The sequence below is a fragment of the Trichomycterus rosablanca genome, chromosome 14 (assembly GCF_030014385.1).
Source record: "Trichomycterus rosablanca isolate fTriRos1 chromosome 14, fTriRos1.hap1, whole genome shotgun sequence".
Lineage (NCBI taxonomy): Eukaryota > Metazoa > Chordata > Actinopteri > Siluriformes > Trichomycteridae > Trichomycterus > Trichomycterus rosablanca.
Window position 1 is genome coordinate 30,997,638 of NC_086001.1, and position 19,687 is coordinate 31,017,324.

Sequence of the window (19,687 nt, forward strand, 5' to 3'; positions counted from 1 at the left end):
TAAAACGTTTATTTGACTTTAACAACAGACATTTATTTTAAGCCATAAACCTGTGCCACGCCAGCAAAAGTATAATTAGCATCAATAAACAAACTAGTTTTCTAGTATAGTAAGCAGAGTCAGGATACAAACACGGCAATGGCCAGGAGCGCCCTTGGTAATGACACAATCTGTAATGTTTCAGTAGTACTTCTGGACTGGGATTGCATTGCATATTAATCTGCAATAAAAAACACAAACAATTTTAAAATAATATATTTACATTTAAACAATATGATGATTTAGCTCTCGTTTAATAATCAATGAAGACAAGCACAGTAAATCAGCTAAAGTTGAAGTATGTAAGCAAAATTCCAATAAATTAACAATAAGCATATTAATGTTTAAAAGTTTGCAACTATAGCTAACTATGAATACCATGAATAAGGCCCTACCTAATTCACAGTCGTGAAAATCACATCAAATGAGCCGCTTACTTACAATCATACCGCATCATAATTAATTGTAACAGACTGTTTTGTAATGTGCTGTATCACAGACAAGTTTAGCTTATTAAGCTAACACAGTTAGCCCCAGGCCATTCAAACCAATGGGCATCATAACCCGCTAGCATGTCAGCTAACATCGCTCTCTGTGTACCAAAAATGGTTAAATTGTCACCGACAAGCCCAAATTTGCAAGTAGATTACACTTGTGAACCTTTATATAAATTAACAATTTGAAAAGAACTCGCACTCGTCTGCCATACAATATTTGAAATTTTGGTTGAGAAAATACGTGAAACTAAAATGCTAGTAATTCCCCTCGTTATTCAGTCAGTTTATTGTTTATGCATTTGTTTATGCATTTGTTAAGTTTTAAACATAACTTGTATTATGTTGAATAGCTGAATACCTACCTCAGGGCAGGTCAGGGCAAAATCCAAAACTTCAGGGTCGTCCTCGACCGTTACAACTCAACTCGGAGAAGTGCGCATGCGCAGTCACAGAACGCAGAGCTTCTGATGCTCTTCTCTTCTTTGCTTCGTTCAGACAACTCAGATATTTTAGTTGGTGCAACTCAAAATTGGTATGATGTTGTACTAAAGCAAAAATAATGCGTTGAAAAAGCTTACAATTTTGAGTTTGTCTAAAATAATGTCTTTTTAGGTTGCCCAAACTCAAACATTTGAACAAACCAACTTTTTTTTTCTTGTTGAACTGACTTATTATATTATGTTTAATTTACTAATGTGCTGAATCATTTTTTAGAGTGTATTTATTCTATTACTCATGTCTAATGTTACAGCTACATATACCTACTCTTTTTGTAATCCGATTTTTTTTTCAGTATCAGCAATGAGAAACCCGCTGCTCCCCACTCCAAATGAGGCTGAAGCTGAGAAGATAATTAAAGAGTGGCTTCGCCTTTCCAGTGACAGGCTCAGAAAAAGGCAGCGATAGTTTTTACATTTATTTTATGTTTTATATATATAATAGTTTATGTATATATAAATACTTGTAAATATGTTCTGTTTTTTTAAAGTTAAGGCTAAGTTAGTAGTATGTAAGTTATTATATATTTATATGTGTATGTTAAAATAAGAAACATTTTATATCAAATGTTTTACATAATTTTGCAATTTTTTAACATTTTTAATTCCTAATAAAAGTTTATTGTTAAACCTTTCATAATTTGAACTCAGTTTTGCTAAAAGACAAAACACAAAATAAAAATAAAACATTAAAACAAGACTGTGATAGAAGTAGTACAGAATTCATGTCGCCGAAAGGGAGTTTGGAAAATACGTCGCGGATACACCGGATCAGCGTCGTTTTAAGGGCGCTTTTTCAAAGCTACGTAGTGCCAATGTGCAAACGACATAAATACTATGTAACACCAACCATTCTAAGTAGGGAGCAGCGACGTAGCAGCGACGTATTTGTGCTGTCTGGGTAGTGGTGTGCGATACTGCTAAATTTGGTATCGATCCGATAGCAAGTAAATACAGGGCCAGTATCACCGATATCGATCCGATACTGATACTTTGTACTTACTTTCATGTAGGGAAGAGCAGTGTATCATGATTTATGAGGTGAATGTATCATCAATTTGCTTTGACTAATAAATGATTTTGTGTTAATTAGTTAATCATGTGCAGTGAAAACCCACTACAGTTTATAGGTAAATAAAAAGTAATTTTATTAATGTAATAAACTTTAATGAAGTCTGGGCTTTTTGTTGAGAAACAATTATATAATAAGAAACATAATTCTATAATGTTAAATGACATGTTAACTTCCATCTATCCATCCAGCTTAAATACCATAAATACTACATAAAACATGTGGAGCTAATGGTGTAATTATTAACCTTTGTGTTCAGTTCTTCTTTTGTGGTTCCATGGTGTAATGGTAAGCACTCTGGACTCTGAATCCAGTGATCCGAGTTCAAATCTCGGTGGAACCTGGTTTTATTTAGGTAAAAACACTGTTATCAATGCTGAGAAGACAATAGTGTTCCACATATGACTGCTCTATGCCAAACTAGAACACAAAGTGGCAAGTCATTGTTTACTCAGCAAATGGTGAATCATTACGTTTAGTTTTCATGGCGTCAGGGTTCCATGGTGTAATGGTTAGCACTCTGGACTCTGAATTCAGCGACCTGAGTTCAAATCCCGGTGGTACCTTACTGCTTTTATTTGGAGCCCGGTGTGAGGTCCAAGATTGAGAAACATTAGCAGTTTCAGGATGGTAGCATTCAGCGCATGTGCAGTACAACAGAGCATCACAATTGCTTGTGCTAGTTTAGAGTCACCTTAAATTACATGTTAATTTCCATCCATTCATCCAGCTTGAATATCAGAATACCACTAGTAGTGTTATAGTGTTCCACATGTGACTGCGCCATCCCAAAATATAATCGCAAATCATTGTTTACAGCGCCATCTAACAGCCAACTTGCTCTTAAATGACTAATTATTAACTTTTGAGCTTAAGTAAGACCTCACTGTGTGGTTCCATGGTGTAATGGTTAGCACTCTGGACTTTGAATCCAGTGATCTGAGTTCAAATCTCGGTGGAACCTGGTTTTATTTAAGTAAAAACACTGTTATCAATGCTGAATAGAGAATAGTGTTCCACATATGACTGCTCTATGCCGAATTGTAACAACAAAAGGCAAATCATTGTTTACAGCGCCGTCTACCTAAAAGTTTAGAAACATTAGCACTTTCAGGATGGTAGCGGTCAGCGCATGTGGAAGTACAACAGAGCGCTTGTGGGGTGTAGACCACAACTGTTTGTGCTAGTAGTGTAAACCAAGCAGATCACCATTCAGGAAGGTATATCAGTGCCAAAATACGAGCCAGTTTGTTCAGTAAAACTTTATAGGCCAACAGCAGCGAATAAACTTAAGAGTCACCTTAGATTACATGTTAACTTCCATCTATCCATCCAGCTTAAATACCATAAACACTACGTACAAAACATGTGGAGCTATTCTTACTACAGTAAAACACACTGAACTGACTTTTAAAGTGAAGTTCAAAATGTTGTACAGAGATCGTTCCCATCTAGTGGTGCTAGATAAATTACAGCTTGTTGCTTGTGTACAGATTTGTGACATTATTATTAAATTGTTGTTGTTGTGTTTGTTGTTATTTTTTAACTGTTCATGTTTTTAAGTGTAAAACCATAAACAGCACCGTCTATAAATAAATGAATCTTGTGCTTCCACTTGAGATTTTTGTCTGAAATCTGACGAGCTTGATTAGTTTGTAATATGTGTTAAGATGATGAATGAACCTAAACACTTGCTTTTGAATTTTAAGTTTTGATTTATTTATTTTAGTTTCAATACAACGTGACACCGGCAAGAAAAAGAAAGCAAAAGTAAAGTGTCCCAAGTGTTTTTGTAACGTGTTGTAAACCTGCAATGGCAACTGTTTTTGGTATACAGGAAAGAAAAGGCTGAATGCAGGTGAAAATGTGGTATTTGGCAACCAGCACTGTGTAAATATTGGACAGCTGAACCCGGATAGCTGAAGATTTACCAGGATGCTGGTTCACTACCTGCTGTAATGATTCCCAAGCTGAGGGACACTGTTTAGTAAAGTGTAAATCAAAGCAATAAAAAGCTCTAAAACAAACATCCACTGCTTGGATAAGAGACGCTGCTCTACAGGACTGTAATAAACTGTGAAAAATGTTCACGTCTAAGCTCTAATACCAACAGGAAGAGCTTCCTCTGTTCCTACTGCTGCACTCAACCATGTTGGATCCAGACTGTTATAACATAAACATTTCATTCTCATGTTTCCTCTCCTTGTTTCTTGGTCTCCAGAAGACACTTCAGAACAGCAGGAGTTGGAGCTTCATCTCTGTAACCAGACTCAGTTCCAGAACTCCTTCATTTCTGCAGGTTTTGTAGATAAAGAGCTCTTGGAAGCATCGATTTGTTCCTCTGCTCTCCGAGGTCGTCTTTTCAGCTCACTGTGCACAACAACATCTACATCAACTGGACAGTCAATCACTAAATGTTCAGTCTAATGACTTTAACCTTGTAGAAACAGAAATGTAAAACTGTAATATGGGTGGACAAGTCAAACACTTTTTGTAATAACATTTATCCACTGCAGACCCTTTAAGTGATTTTTTTGTTGATTGCTCCAGTGTGGAATGAAAAAGAATGATGGTTATGCTGGAAGACACTGGGTGAAGAATTCCTCGTTACTCTCATAACTCACATCATCCTCATCCTGAACATCTTTTACTTCCTGCAGCTTCTCCTGCAACTGAATCCTAACAAAACGTAACTTTAATATGAAATCAACCACTCGTAGTCACCATGTACTGACAGTGTTTACAGTGTACTTTGTAGTGGTTGTTGTGTTAGAATACATTGCAGAATTTCTTCTTAGCAAAGAAACCCTTTAATACCCTGGTTATTTATTATATTTATATAAGGATTATAATGTTTAGTTATCCACATTTAATCTGTTTGATTTGGTTATTTTATTGGACTGAAAAAAAACTGGCCTGAACAGAATTAAATAAAAACTTTATATAAGTTTATCATCCCATTACTTCATAATCCTACAGTAAAATACTTAAACGCTTCAAAAATATGATGAATTCATGTGATAGTTTGATTTGCTTATTTTATGGAGTTTTAAATGTTTCCATTTGCATCATTTTGCCATCTCATTTCTATAAATCATCAAGGTAAATACAGTAGATGTGGTATTATGAGTCAGTAGGACAGTTATTTAAATATAGTGAATTTAACTGAAAGCAGGTTTCTTTATTTTTAATACCAAAGAAGGTCTGAATTTGGAACATGTAGATTGTTCTACAGTACATTTAGACTAGAACAGTACACCTACCATACTGCGCTCCATGTGTCTCCTACATGCAGTGACCCACAGTAATACTCAGTATGAGCAGAAAGATGCGACTAACTTACAGTTTTGCATTTAGTTCTTATTGCTATATTTTGAATTTTGTTTGTTTGGTCGTGATGTTAATGAATTAAACCTACATCTATCTCTCTGATGGTCTGATGGTCTGATCGATAAGCTGTCTGTTCTGACATGCTGCTTAAGCCCGGCGAGCTCAGTCGGTAGAGCATGAGACTCTTAATCTCAGGGTCGTGGGTTCGAGTCCCACGTTGGGCTAGTATCTTCATTTAACATCTACAGAAACCAAAAGCACATTCTTCCACTTTGGACAGCCGGTCTCCGGTGACTTATCAGGTGGATATTTGTGCTTGTAGGACTGTTGTTTACTGGATGTTTTCAGTTACTTATTTCCACTATTCTGTGGGACTACACATTGTTGTTGTGTCTCATAACTGTCTGATCAACAGGCAGGTTGTGCAATAAAAAGAACTCGTCCCTGGGTGGGCTCGAGCCACCAACCTTTTGATTAACAGCCCACACAGACACGGGGAGAACATGCAAACTCCATAATGATACCGAGTCCAAAAATGCACGTTAACAAGTAACGAGCGATCAAAGTTTGTGAGCTGATGTGCAGCGTAAAAACAAAGAGGAAAAGTAAATTAATCGGAGTGGATTTGGCTTGAATTGCGAACTGGCTGGTTAGCTCAGTTGGTTAGAGCGTGGTGCTAATAACGTCAATGTCGCGAGTTCAATCCCTGTACGGGCCACACCCACTTTAAAAATTAAAGGTAGCATGGTTGAGAGAGAGTCAGGTGAGCATGTGCTGTGTGTCAGGACTTTCTAACCTGAGTAATTGATCAGTGAAAGTGGGAATACCACCCTGTTCTTCTGCCATCTTTAATTCTGGCTTCATTTCACCTAATGAATGTGGCATGACCTTTATAAACGCTTACAATCAATTTTTATCAATGGCAAAAATAAATAAATAAATAAAAAGAGAACTGCTGTGTAAGACTAAAAGAAATTTAGACTGTGTAGAATAAAAGTATTAGTAAAGTATGAGGTTAAAAGCATCAGCTTTTATTTATTCTTAAAAGAAAAATACATGAACCTCAGTCATCTCACACGAAGATCTGTTCTGCTCAACAACAGTAAAGCTCTCCATCGTTTCTGTGTGGCAGCTCCTGGCTGTTAGTGTAGAATCGGGTATGTGGGTATATGCCCTGTCCTTTGTGCACAGGCCGGTTAGATCAGTTGGTTAGAGCGGGGTGCTAATAATGCCAAGGTCGTGGGTTTGATCCTCATATGGGCCACACCCACTTTTGAACTTAAACTAACAAACAAGTGATCCTTATAAATAAAGACACATTTAAAATGTTCATCTTTTATTACAGGATTAAAGTTACATAAAACAAATGTTTGCACAAATAATATAAAACCAAAGTACAAAATAAACATTTCACTTATTTTAATTATCTCACAAATCACTTCTCAGTTTTAAAGGTCAAAGGCAGCAGCATCTTTTAGATCAGAACAGCTATTAACATTAAATATCACTATAGAGGAAATCCTGAAGACAGCAATGTAAACCTTTCATTTAAATACAAGCTGCAGTAAAGTTACATACTGTAGTTGACCCATGGTAAAAAAGAACTCAGCACAGTGGTTACACTGCACAACCCAACAAGTTAAAATAACCCATCATGTGTTCTGTCCAATATTAACACATCCATCAGGAATGTGTTGTTAGGAGCTGGGAAAGGGGGAGCAGTCTATGTCATCTAAGGCATTTATTTATTTATTTTGGATTTGCAATGACGACTTTTTTGGTACATAGGAAAGAGCAAACAAATAGTACATAATATTTCAACAAAAATCATCAAATAACTCAAAGGTAAATCAAAGTTCTCCTTGTACTGCATTTATTATTAGCTAAACTGAAAAAAGCCAAATTAAAATTTTTACCGTTTAACTGACTTTTAAAGTGGAGTTTATAATCATGTGGAATTCATCATCCCCATCTAGTGGTGCTAGAGATACATTACATCTTACATAGGTACAGACTTGTGACTTTATTATTATTAATAAATATTTTTTATTAGTTTTAACAGTATTTGTATTATTTTATTTGCATTTTCCATACTGTCCCAACTTTTTCTGATTTCTGAAGGTGAAAATGATCACATTTACCATTTTGTAATGTACACAAATTTTCTCTTTTATGTTTTTAAATATTCAGTTTGTCTTTTATTTAATTTAGTTTTAATATCTGAATCCATTTAGATGATAAATATTTAAGAAAAGAAGAAATCAGGAAAGGGGGTAAATACTTTTTCTCAACTCTGTATTTATTGTGTTTTATATATTTTTTAAATGACTTGAAATGTTTCCTTATTAAAAGAAAATCTTCATAAATGTATCACTGCCCCACAGATTCTAAAATCACTCCAACAGTTTAATGTTACACTTTCATGTAAATTTTACATTTAATTTGTTCAATCTGACAGTTTCACTTCTGATCCTAAACCAACACCAAACCCCGGGTAGAGGAGCTGAGTGAACGTGGTCTGAACTCTTTGGAGGAGCTTCATTGTATCAGAGACGCTGTAGAAGGACAGAGTTCCTGCTTCATAATCCACATACACTCCTATTCTAGAGGAACTCGGCATTATGGGAATTTTAGTCTCTTTCTGATTGTGCCAGAATGAAAAACTGGATGGAGAACAGAACAAACTCCAGGACTGATCATTACATCCAAACACACACTCAACACCATCTCCCTTCCTGCTGATGCTTTTATATGACACTGCTATAAAAACCCCCTTATTCCCACTCAACTCAACCTCCCAGTAACAGCGTCCACTCACACTCTCTCTACACACAACCTGAGAGTAACGATCAAATCTATCTGGATGATCAGGATACGACTGTTCTGTTCCACTCCGGGTCACCACTTTGTTCTCCTCAGACAGACGGAGGTTTTCATTTACTGTGTTTGGATCCAGTGTGAACCGACAAACATCTGGAGAGGAAACACAAAATAAACCAATTAACATAGAAGAGAGAGAGAGAGAGAGTGTGTGTACAGTGTGTGTGTGTGTGTGTGTAGTGTTCGTGTGTACAGTGTGTGTGTGTGTGTAATTATACATAGCAACACACAATCCAAACACACACAAACCCTACACAAACACACACATTACACAAACACCACACACACAAACACACAAAATACACAAACACACATTACACATACACACAAATACTACACAAACACACATACACATTAAAAAAACACTACAAAAATGCATACAAACCCTACACAATCACACAAACCCTACACAATCAAACACTACACAATCACACAAACCCTACACCATCACACAAACCCTACACAATCAAACAAACCCTACACAATCACACAAACCCTACACAATCAAATACTACACAATCACACAAAAACTACACAATCACACAAACCCTACACAATCACACAAACCCTACACCATCAAACAAACCCTACACAATCACACAAACTCTACACCATCAAACTAACCCTACACAATCACACAAACCTTACACAATCAAACAAACCCTACACATTCAAACATTACACAATCAAAAAACCTACAAAAACCTTCGCATACACACAAAGACTACATAAACACACACATGCATTACACAAACACTACACAAACACACACAAACCTTACACATACACACAACACTACACAAACACACACATACATTACCCAAACACTACACAAACCATACGCATACACACAAACACTACACAATCACACAAACACTACACAAACACACACATACATTACACAAACACACACAAACCCTACACATACACACAAACACATACAAACCATACGCAAACACAATCACACTTTTGCTTGTATTAAACACAAAAAGTTTAGTCACGCACAAATTAGGTATAGCAGAGAAGCACTACTGGATATCGGTAAAGTTCATCATGAACTTTCATTAAGCATTTCGGACTTCGACTTTCTTTTACGTCCACACTCCGCGGAAATCGAGCAGCATGGCCCAGCAGCACCGGTATTGGACGAGCGACGTAGACGGCGAACAGAGCGGCCAAAACGGAAGCGTGGCAGGAGAGGTGGGCTTCATGCTAGGCTAAAGGCTAGGGCTACACGACCACCGCTACCTAGCCTGTTGCTGGCTAACGTTCGCTCCCTCGAAAACAAGCTGGATGAGCTGAGAACCAGGATAACAACACAACGTGAGATCAGAGACTGCTGTGCTGTAATTGGATACTAGATTTTCTATCTGACCGATCTCAGTCAGTCAGGATTGGCACGCGAACATCCAGCACAAAGACCATAAACATTGGGACACCTCAAGGCTGCGTGCTGAGCCCTCTTCTGTACTTGCTCTTCACACATAACTGTGTGGCCTCTTATAACACCACCAGTATTATTAAGTTTGCTGATGACACCACCGTCATTGGTCTTATTACTGGGGAGGATGAGACGGCGTACAGGAAGGAGGTAGCAGATCTTGTGGGCTGGTGTCAGAACAACAATCTTTCATTAAATATCAACAAAACAAAGGAACTGATTGTGGACCCCAGGAGGAGAGGAGAACAGCATACACCACTGTATATAGGTGGAACAGTAGTGGAGAAGGTGAAAACCTTCAAATTCCTGGGTGTGCACATCAGTGAGGATCTCACCTGGTCCTGCAACACACACCACATCATCAAAAAGTCACAACAGAGACTGTACTTCCTAAGAAGACTAAAAAAATTTGGCATGTCAACCAAAATTCTCAGCAACTTCTACAAATGTAGAGTGGAAAGTGTCCTTACCAGCTCCATCACAGTCTGGTACGGAAACTGCACTGCAGAGGACAGGAAGGCACTCCAGCGTGTAATAAAAACTGCACAAAGAATTTCTGGAACGTCCTTCCCTGCACTACAGGACATTTATCAGAACTGCCTTAGTTTATTTCTATTTTTATTACTTTGTATATAAAACGTTTTTTTTTTATAGATTAAATTTAAATATTTTTTGAAAAAGTTTTATACTAATTCTTTTATTGTGTTAGTTTAATTTTGTTTTATGTACAATACTTATTGATGTTTGGAGGATGAACAAAGTAATAATTTCATTGTACAGTGTAACTGCTGGTTCTTCTGTGCACATGACAGTAAAACTCTTGAATCTTGACTTCACCACACAAACATACATTACACAAACACACACAAACCCTACACTAACACACAAACACTACACAAATACACACAGACACTACACATACACACAAATACAACTCAAACACAAACATTACACAAACACTGCACAATCACACAGATACTACACATACACACATACATTACACAAACACACACAAACACAGACACAATTACACAATCATTAAATAATCACAAAAACCCTACGCATACACACAAACACTACACACACATACATCACACAAACAAACCCTACACAATCACACAAACACACATACATCACACAAACATTACACAAACACATACAAACCCTACGCATACACACAAACACTACACAATCACACAAACACTACACAATCACACACAAACATTACACAAACACTGCACAAACACTACATATACACACAGATACTACTCAAACACACATTACACAAACACTGCGCAATCACACAGACACTACACATACACACATACAGTATCTCACAAAAGTGAGTATGCCCATTTTTGCAAATATTTGATTATATCTTTTCATGGGACAAAACTATAGAAATGAAACTTGGTTATAACTTAGAGTAGTCAGTGTACAGCTGATATAGCAGTGTAGATTTATTGTCTTCTGAAAATAACTCAACACACAGCCATTAATGTCTAAATAGCTGCAACATAAGTGAGTACACCTCACAGTGAACATGTCCACATTGTGCCAAAGTGTGTCGTTGTCCCTACCTGGTGTCATGTGTCAAGGTCCCAGGTGTGAATGGGGAGCAGGGCTGTTAAATTTGGTGTTTTGGGTACAATTCTTTCATACTGGCCCCTGGATATTCAACATGGCACCTCATGACAAAGAACTCTCTGAGGATGTGAGAAATAGAATTGTTGCTCTCCACAAAGATGGTCTGGGCTATAAGAAGATTGCTAACACCCTGAAACTAAGCAACAGCACGGTGGCCAAGGTCATACAGCGGTTTTCCAGGACAGGTTCCACTCGGAACAGGCTTCACCAGGGTCGACCAAAGAAGTTGAGTCCACGTGTTAAGCGTCATATCCAGAGGTTGGCTTTAAAAACATAGACGCATGAGTGCTGCCAGCATTGCTGCAGAGGTTGAAGACGTGGGAGGTCAGCCTGTCAGTGCTCAGACCATACGCCACACACTGCATCAACTCGGTCTGCATGACCATCATCCCAGAAGGAAGCTGATGCACAAGAAAGCCCGCAAACAGTTTGCTGAAGACAAGCAGTCCACGAATGGATTACTGGAATGTCCTGTGGTCTGACGAGACCAAGATAAACTTGTTTGGCTCAGATGGTGACCAGAATGTGTGGCGGCGCCCTGGTAAGAAGTACCAAGACAACTGTCTCTTGCCTACAGGCAAGCATGGTGGTAGCATCATGGTATTGGGCTGCATGAGTGCTGCCGGCACTGGGGAGCTGCAGTTCATTGAGGGAAACATGAATTCCAACATGTACTGTGACATTCTGAAACAGAGCATGCTTCCCTCACTCCGGAAACTTGGCTGCATGGCAGTTTTTTAACACAATAATGACCCCAAATACAACCTCCAAGATGACAACTGCCTTGCTGACAAAGCTGAAGGTAAAGGTCAGAGGTGGAAAGAATACTAAAATATTGTACTCAAGTAAAAGTACTATTACTTTGATGATTTTTTACTTAAGTACAAGTAAAATTACTAGTCTAAAAATCTACTCAAGTAAAAATTAACTCTTAAAATTTAAACTGTACTCAGAGTAAACGTTAACCACTTTACACACCTAACAGACTGCAACTGCTGTTATCAATTAAAAACAGCATTATTTCTGTTTATTCTCAATAAATCGCTGTATTTTATAACTAGTTGGACTTGACGCTAACTAACTTGGTTCAGGTCAATAGTGCCAACTAGGGTTGCCAACTTTTATAACTGAAAATAAAAAAAACACCATGGGCTGGTGGGCTGGTGGAAGACATAGTGGTGGGGGTGGGATGTCAGGTGTTTACCTGTGTGTGTGTGTGGGGGGGGGGGGGTTAGGGTTGCACTTATAAAAAATATAACGGCTCTTACACCGTCGTAGGAACATGATCAAAAACAAACCAGCAGAATCTTACAATCACATTTATGCTGTCCGTTTTACTTAAAAAATCACAATATTTCATAATGCTTTGCTATCGTTGCAAAATGAAAGCGTACCGTAAACAGCAGAACCGCGACCCAGATCAATCACACAACAGCAGAAAATCATAACCACTTATCTGCTTACCGATCTATATCCATGTGTTGTTCCATTAAATATATAATCCACTTCATATAAGACCATCTTGTATGTTTCCAGAATATATAAATCCATACCCACCTTATAAAAACTTTTGTAGATCATTTATTCTCTCGGCTTTCCCGGTAAAAAGCTTACATTGGTTATTCGCTCACTAAACTGTCATTTATACAACAACCAATGAAGAGAGAGATTAAAATTCCACCTAGAATGTGAATTCGGAAGCTCTGATTGGTTTATACATCTGAATCTCTTCACCAAATGAACTGATTCATAGAGTTGTTTATGGATCTAACAGTTTAGCCACCACTGCTCTACATTTGTGCAGGTTTGATGTCGAGTTTTTTATTGTTTTCTTTTTTTTACTCAGTAACGAATGTTATTTAAAATGTAGCGAATTACAGTTCTTAATACAAAACATACTTAAGTAAAAGTAAAATTACTGGCTGTAAAATCTACTTTAAAAAGTACAAGTGCACAAAAAAACTCAATTATAGTAACGCGAGTAAATGTAATTTGTTACTTTCCACCTCTGGTAAAGGTGATGGACTAAATCCAATTGAGCACCTGTGGGGCATCCTCAAGTGGAAGGTTGAGGAGTTCAAGGTGTCTAACGTCCACCAGCTCCGTGATGTCATCATGGAGGAGTGGAAGAGGATTCCAGTAGCAACCTGTGCAGCTCTGGTGAATTCCATGTCCAAGAGGGTTAAGGCAGTGCTAGGTAATAATGGTGGTCACACAAAATATTGACACTTTGGGCACAATTTGGACATGTTCACTGTGGGGTGTACTCACATGTGTTGCAGCTATTTAGACATTAATGGCTGTGTGTTGAGTTATTTTCAGAAGTAAATCTATACTGCTATACAAGTTACATCCAAGTTTCATTTCTATAGTGTTGTCCCATGAAAAGATAAAATCAAATATTTGCAGAAATGTGTACTCACTTTTGTAAGATACTGTACATTACACAAACACTACACAAACAAACACACATATATTACACAAACTCATACAAACCCTACACATACACAAAGACACTACACAATCACACAAATACTACTACAACACAACTACTACTCAAACACAAACAAATGCTACACAAAAGCATGAACACTACACTGACATATAGACACTACGCATAAGCACAAATATTACTCAAACACACACATACTACTCAAACACACACAAATACTGCACAAACACACACATACTATTCAAACACACAAATACTGCTCAAACACACACATACTACTCAAACACACAAATACTGCTCAAACACAAATATTACTCAAACACACAAATACTGCTCAAACACACACATACTACTCAAACTAGGGCTGGACGATATGGCTAAAATTTGCACCTGCGTGCAAAAATGCTTCCGCAAAAAAGTAACACCCCCCCCAGCTCCGCCCCTGACTGTGGATGCTCGTTCCCTCACAGCTGTTGAACTCATTTTGCCGCTAATATCCACCGTGTTGTAGGTAGCGTGTTGTAGTGTAATCAGAGCGGTAACGCTGAGCACTGGCTTCGTGCCTGTGGCGTACTTCATCACGCACTAACAAAATGTATATCGATCGAATTTGTTTAAAAATCATATCACCGTTATTGAAACATTTTCTATCGCAATATATATCGATATCGAATTATTGTCCAGCACTAACTCAAACCCACAAATACTGCTCAAACACACACATACTACTCAAACACACAAATACTACTCAAACACACAAATACTACTCAAACACAAATATTACTTGTAGTATTGTACACTACACAAACACACATTTGTTACAAACACTACACAAACAAACACACAAATACATTACACAAGCACAGACAAACCCTACACATACTCACACAGACACTACACAAATACACAGACACCAACATTTATAAATGCACACAAATGCTACACAAACTAATGAAAACTACACAAACACACAAATGTTACACAAACACACAAAAACACTACACAGACATATAGAAACACCCCACAAACATGACACATTCACAAACAGTACACAGACACACACCAGCAACATACAATCCAACAACAAACACAATGTCATGCTAATAAAGCTTTTTGAATTGTGTTTCAGTGTGTGTGTGTGTGTGTGTGTGTGTGTGTGTGTGTGCACATATGAGTGTGTGTGTTTCTGTTAATGTGTGTGTAAGTGTGAATGTGTGTAAACGTGTGTGAGAGGGTGTGTCTGTGTAAATGTGTGTTGGTGTATGTTAGTGTGTGTGTGTGTGTGTGTTTCAAGGGTTTCTGTGACTGAATCATTAAGATTTATAAAACCTCCTGGAGCAAAAATATACAGACAGCAGTTTAAATGGTTGTTTTACTTGTTTTAACCTCTAAAGTTCTTGGTGATTTTAAATAACTATAGAAGAAAAGTACATGAAACAGTGGTCTTTAGCAAGGACCAAAAATGTCCCTAATCTGAGGCATGATCACTGTCAGAACCACTTCACCACTGTCCAAACAAATTCCAAAATAGATCAAAAAAGTAATTGTAATACAGTATATCAGTCTGGAAAAAGTTACAAAGTCAATCCTAAGATTTTAGTACTTTAGCGAACCACAGTAAGAGCCATGATCTCTAAATGACACTTGGAACAGTTAAGATTGCTTCAGGAGCTCATCAATGTCTCATCAAGGAAAACATACAAGAACCCAAACAAACATTTAGGAAACCGCAGAACCTGCTGACCTCAATTTAAATCTGATTTAATGATTCCAGTATTAGAAGGAGACTGAGCACAAATAAAATCCATGGGAGAGTCACAGGGTAAAATCACTGTTAACTAAGAGGAACATAAAGCCTCGCCTCTCATTTACCAATATAAGAACCTTAATGACCCTCAAGCTTTTTGGTGATGATGTTCTGTGAACTGATGAGTCAGAATTCTTATACTTGCAATAAACCTAAAACAGCATTTTACAATAAAAAACATCTCACTTAACAGTCAGTCATGGTGGTGGTTGTGTGATGGTGTTTCAGGATTAAAGAAGAACGTTTGGTCATCAGTTCATGATTTAAAGATTAAACACTCGTGCAATATAAAAACACAACAATTCCAAATAACAAGAGCAGATCTTTGTTAAAAAAAATCTGAGGAAATAAAGTTTAGGTTTTGGACCTAATCAAATCTGGACTTGAACCAAACTGAGCTGCTGTAGCATCTGAACTAGTAACGTGACAAATATGTAAAAATACAGATAACTGGGGGGTGTAAATACTTTTTCACTGCACTGTGTTTGTGTGTTTGGAAGAAACTTACATTGTAGAAAATCTTCTCTGATTTCAGGTTCAGGAAGTGAAGTAATCCGGACTTTCTTTACTGCAGAGAGAGTAACAGTACAATCACTTATCACAGTAAATAAATATCTGCACTAGAAAGTGTCGCAGGTACAGCCAGTAAGAAGTTTGACATGTTCCTCGAGTGTTTGTCTAAAGTGACTTTAAGTCTGAGAAACTACAGTGTGAGTGTATTTCATTTAACCCTGGACTCACTGTGACCATGACCAGTACTGGGTTAATAAGTAAATGAATGATGATCCTTCACTCACCTTCATTTGGTATCTTCTCACACTGCTCTTTCCAGAATTCTTCTACTTTCTCTCTCAGCTGAGATACAGACTTTGTAACATCATCAAATGAGAGGAAAGGACTGATTGTGATGGCGGCTGATTCTGCAGATCCAGCAGGAGCCGAGAGAGACTGAAAATTCTACATCCAGACAGATAATGTTCACAGAGAAAAAAACAAGATGATGAATCACAAATGATGGACGATTTCTCAGAACCCCGAGTGTTATGACTTTATGGGTCATAATGTGTTTTGTGTAGTGGGGTTTTCTCTATGTTACAGATTTGTGGAAGATGCACAAAGCTACCACCAGGGAAAGACGCCTATAAAAAGGAAACCTCTGGGAGGACAGGAGAGGATGCTTTGCTTGTGATGAGTTTTCTGTTGCATTTCTGATTCTCCCAAACATGTTTGAATGAATTCTAACAATAATCGAGTTTAAGGGAACAAATTTCTTGACGAAAGGCATCAGGTTTCAAGGATTTTGAGTTTAGGGGATGTCAAGTTACAAGGTACTGCTGTATTTTATTAATTGGTGCAGCAATAATATAATTATTTTTAGTGCTGTTACCTGGAGGAAATGGACGGGATCCTCTGTGTGTGAAAGCTGTTCCAGTTCAGCATCTTTCCTCTTCAGCTCTACAATCTGCTGCTCCACCTGCTTCAGGAGTTTTTTAGCTTGACTGACTTCTGCTGTCTCTCGATCTCTGATCAGATCTTTTAGCTCAGAGCATCTTTTGTTAATTGAGTTGATTAGTTCAGTACAGATCCTCTCAATGTTCTCCACTGCTGTCTGTGCAGAACACTGTTAGAAGATTCAGAAAGAGGAAACATTTCTCACTCAGATATTTGTCCATCTTTCACATTCATATGTAGCTACTGGCCAGACTAAGACTTTCATCACTCATAGCTTGGTGATGGTGCTAAATGGCCTGATTTTTCATACCATTGAAAATGTTACCATCATCATGTCCACATGATGCAATATTTGATACTCTACTTCCCAAATATAAGAAAGTTCCAGTCTTCTACCTGCCACCTTAAACTCCAGCACTTCTTCAGTGTTCATCATCACTTTAGTTTTTACTGCATTTATCAGCATGTTATATTTCCTCACAGATTTTCGATACAACACACCTGCTCCTGTATGTCCTTAATTCAAAATTATATGTGTGGATTAAATCTAATAAAACCTAAAAGCACCATATATACTGTAAAGTGTGCTGGTGGTAGCATACTGTTACAGAAGTTCTTTTGAGTATCAGGAAACAGCAGCCTGGCCAGGACTGGGAAATTCAATGTAGTGATCTTCTCAAGTCTTTAGCAGAAATCTTATACAGTAATTTATGTTTAAGCATCTTGATCCAAAGCAACAATCAATAATCCTTTTGGGTGGCCCAGTCAAAGTCCTAATCTGATCTTATCACCCTTATAATTATTAGCACAACCTCAGAATTGCTGTACTGCATCAATCACCAAATAACCAGGCAGAATTTAAAGATTTACTACTAAATTGCAAAGTTACCTGAGATATAAAATATCTCATTTTTAATGGAAATTGGTTTAATGGAGGAGAGTCGGACTGATCCTGAGAGCTTTTTGTTTATAAAACTTACCTTGTGAGACTCCACAGCGTTTATCAGCTCACAAAGTTCCTTCTCTCTGTTCTGGATTTTCTCCTGGAATTTTCTCTGGATCTCCAGCAGTTGCTTCTACATAGAATAACAATTCAGGATTTACTTGTATTGTGTACGAGCACCACATAAACAATGTCAGTGTAAATGCTAATGGGTTGTTACTTGTTAAAGAGAGCTGTATAATATTTTACCTGTTTCTCAGTTCTTTCTGCTGCAGCTGATATTGTATCATGTCCTTTATGATTGTCTAGCATACACAACATGCAGATATACTGCTGATCAGTACGACAGTAAACCTCCAGCAGTTTATCATGCTGAGAGCAGATCTGATCCTGGAGTCGTCTGGAGGCTTCAACCAGCTTGTGATTCTTAAAAGCAGGAGATTCATAGTGAGGTTGGAGGTGAGTTTTACAGAAAGAGGCCAAACACACCAGACAGGATTTAACTGCTTTGTATTTTTTTCCACTGCAGTTATCACAATCCACCTCCTGAGGTCCAGCAGAACAGTGACCAGGATCTGAAGCTTGAAGTTCTGTTTTCTTCAGTTTCTCCACAACTCCAGCCAGAATTGTGTTTCTACTCACAGCAGGTCTTGGAGTGAAGGTTTGTCTACACTGTGGACAGCTGTATGTTCCCTTATCATCCTCCTGATCCCAACAGTTATTAATACACACCATACAGAAACTGTGTCCACATGATGTAGTTACTGGATCCTTCAGTGTTTCCAGACAGACTGAACAGCTGAACTCGTCCTGAGCTACTGAAATTTTGGACTCGGCCATTTTTCTACACGTAAACAGAAACACCAGTAAACACAGCAAGTTATTTACAGCAGCTCAGACTTCCTGGTTTAGTTCGTGAGTGTTATGTTCATGTTTACGTTTCTCAATTTTTGTAAATTTTTTGGTTACGTACTGTACTCATGCTGTGGGACTTTTAATTTGCAATGTTGTTGTAGTAAGTAGTACAAGTCAGTAGTTAACGTTAATCTTCTATATTTTATTATTACTGTACCTTTACTGTAGTACATTTTATGATTCGTTACTGTACCCATGCTGTAAGACTTTTATAATGTGGTTGTAGTAACTAGTACAGGTGACTAGTTAACTACTACATCCTTGGTTATATGAAAAAAATTATGTTTTTTTTTTTTTTTACTTTCAATTCTTTATTACTGTACCCATACTGTAGGGTTTGTTTCTGTAATTTAAGTGTAGTGGGTGGTACATGTCACTAGGTAACTATTGCATCGTTTATTATATTAAAATGATTGTTTTTAGAATTGTTTACACTATATATTGTTACTGTACTTATACTGTAGGACTTTATACAGTTGTATTGAATGGTACATGCCACTCCCTTAGCACTTCCTTATCATTTCAACTCAGATGAACCTCACATTTACAAAATAACAGAAAATAAACATTTACAGAAAAAACTTTTTAACATATTTGATTGTAGTTTGTTCCTTGTTTACTGCAGAATCAGTTAATGCAGTTTCATTCATTTTTGGATGTTTATTAGCCGAGAACGAGCCGAAAGAAACTCGAATGTCAGGCGAATGTCCAAGAC

The 19,687-nt window shown here is 37.5% G+C and overlaps 2 protein-coding genes and 2 non-coding genes across 4 annotated transcripts in view; 3 read left to right on the forward strand and 1 right to left on the reverse strand.

Annotated features, from left to right (window-relative positions):
- The window catches only part of LOC134326291 (zinc finger protein 420-like), a gene marked incomplete at its 3' end in the record, with an annotated part of 192,081 nt that overhangs the window by 78,159 nt on the left and 94,235 nt on the right, over window positions 1-19,687 (forward strand). The gene's annotated exons all lie outside the window — the stretch shown is intronic.
- On the forward strand, window positions 2,377-2,448 carry trnaq-cug (transfer RNA glutamine (anticodon CUG)). The gene has a single exon. It is a non-coding gene; the product is annotated as a tRNA-Gln (tRNA).
- trnaq-uug (transfer RNA glutamine (anticodon UUG)) lies at window positions 2,998-3,069 on the forward strand. The gene has a single exon. It is a non-coding gene; the product is annotated as a tRNA-Gln (tRNA).
- LOC134326009 (tripartite motif-containing protein 16-like) lies at window positions 6,831-18,897 on the reverse strand. Its single transcript, XM_063008201.1, has 6 exons — window positions 18,307-18,897; window positions 18,095-18,190; window positions 17,050-17,283; window positions 16,460-16,619; window positions 16,171-16,230; window positions 6,831-8,408 (listed from the first exon to the last, which is right to left on the reverse strand). Exons 1-6 carry the CDS (start codon window positions 18,895-18,897, stop codon window positions 7,882-7,884), a joined length of 1,668 nt encoding a protein of 555 aa, XP_062864271.1. The 3' UTR covers window positions 6,831-7,881.

What these genes read in the sequence shown, in the direction of transcription:
- LOC134326009 (XM_063008201.1), bottom strand. Translation starts at nt 18,897, where the DNA reads ATGGCCGAGTCCAAAATTTCAGTAGCTCAGGACGAGTTCAGCTGTTCA. An exon ending in ATCCCGTCCATTTCCTCCAG is followed by an intron (nt 16,620 to 17,049) that starts GTAACAGCACTA and finishes GTCTGGATGTAG; the next exon opens with AATTTTCAGTCTCTCTCGGC. An exon ending in CAGAGAAGATTTTCTACAAT is followed by an intron (nt 8,409 to 16,170) that starts GTAAGTTTCTTC and finishes TTTCCTCTCCAG; the next exon opens with ATGTTTGTCGGTTCACACTG.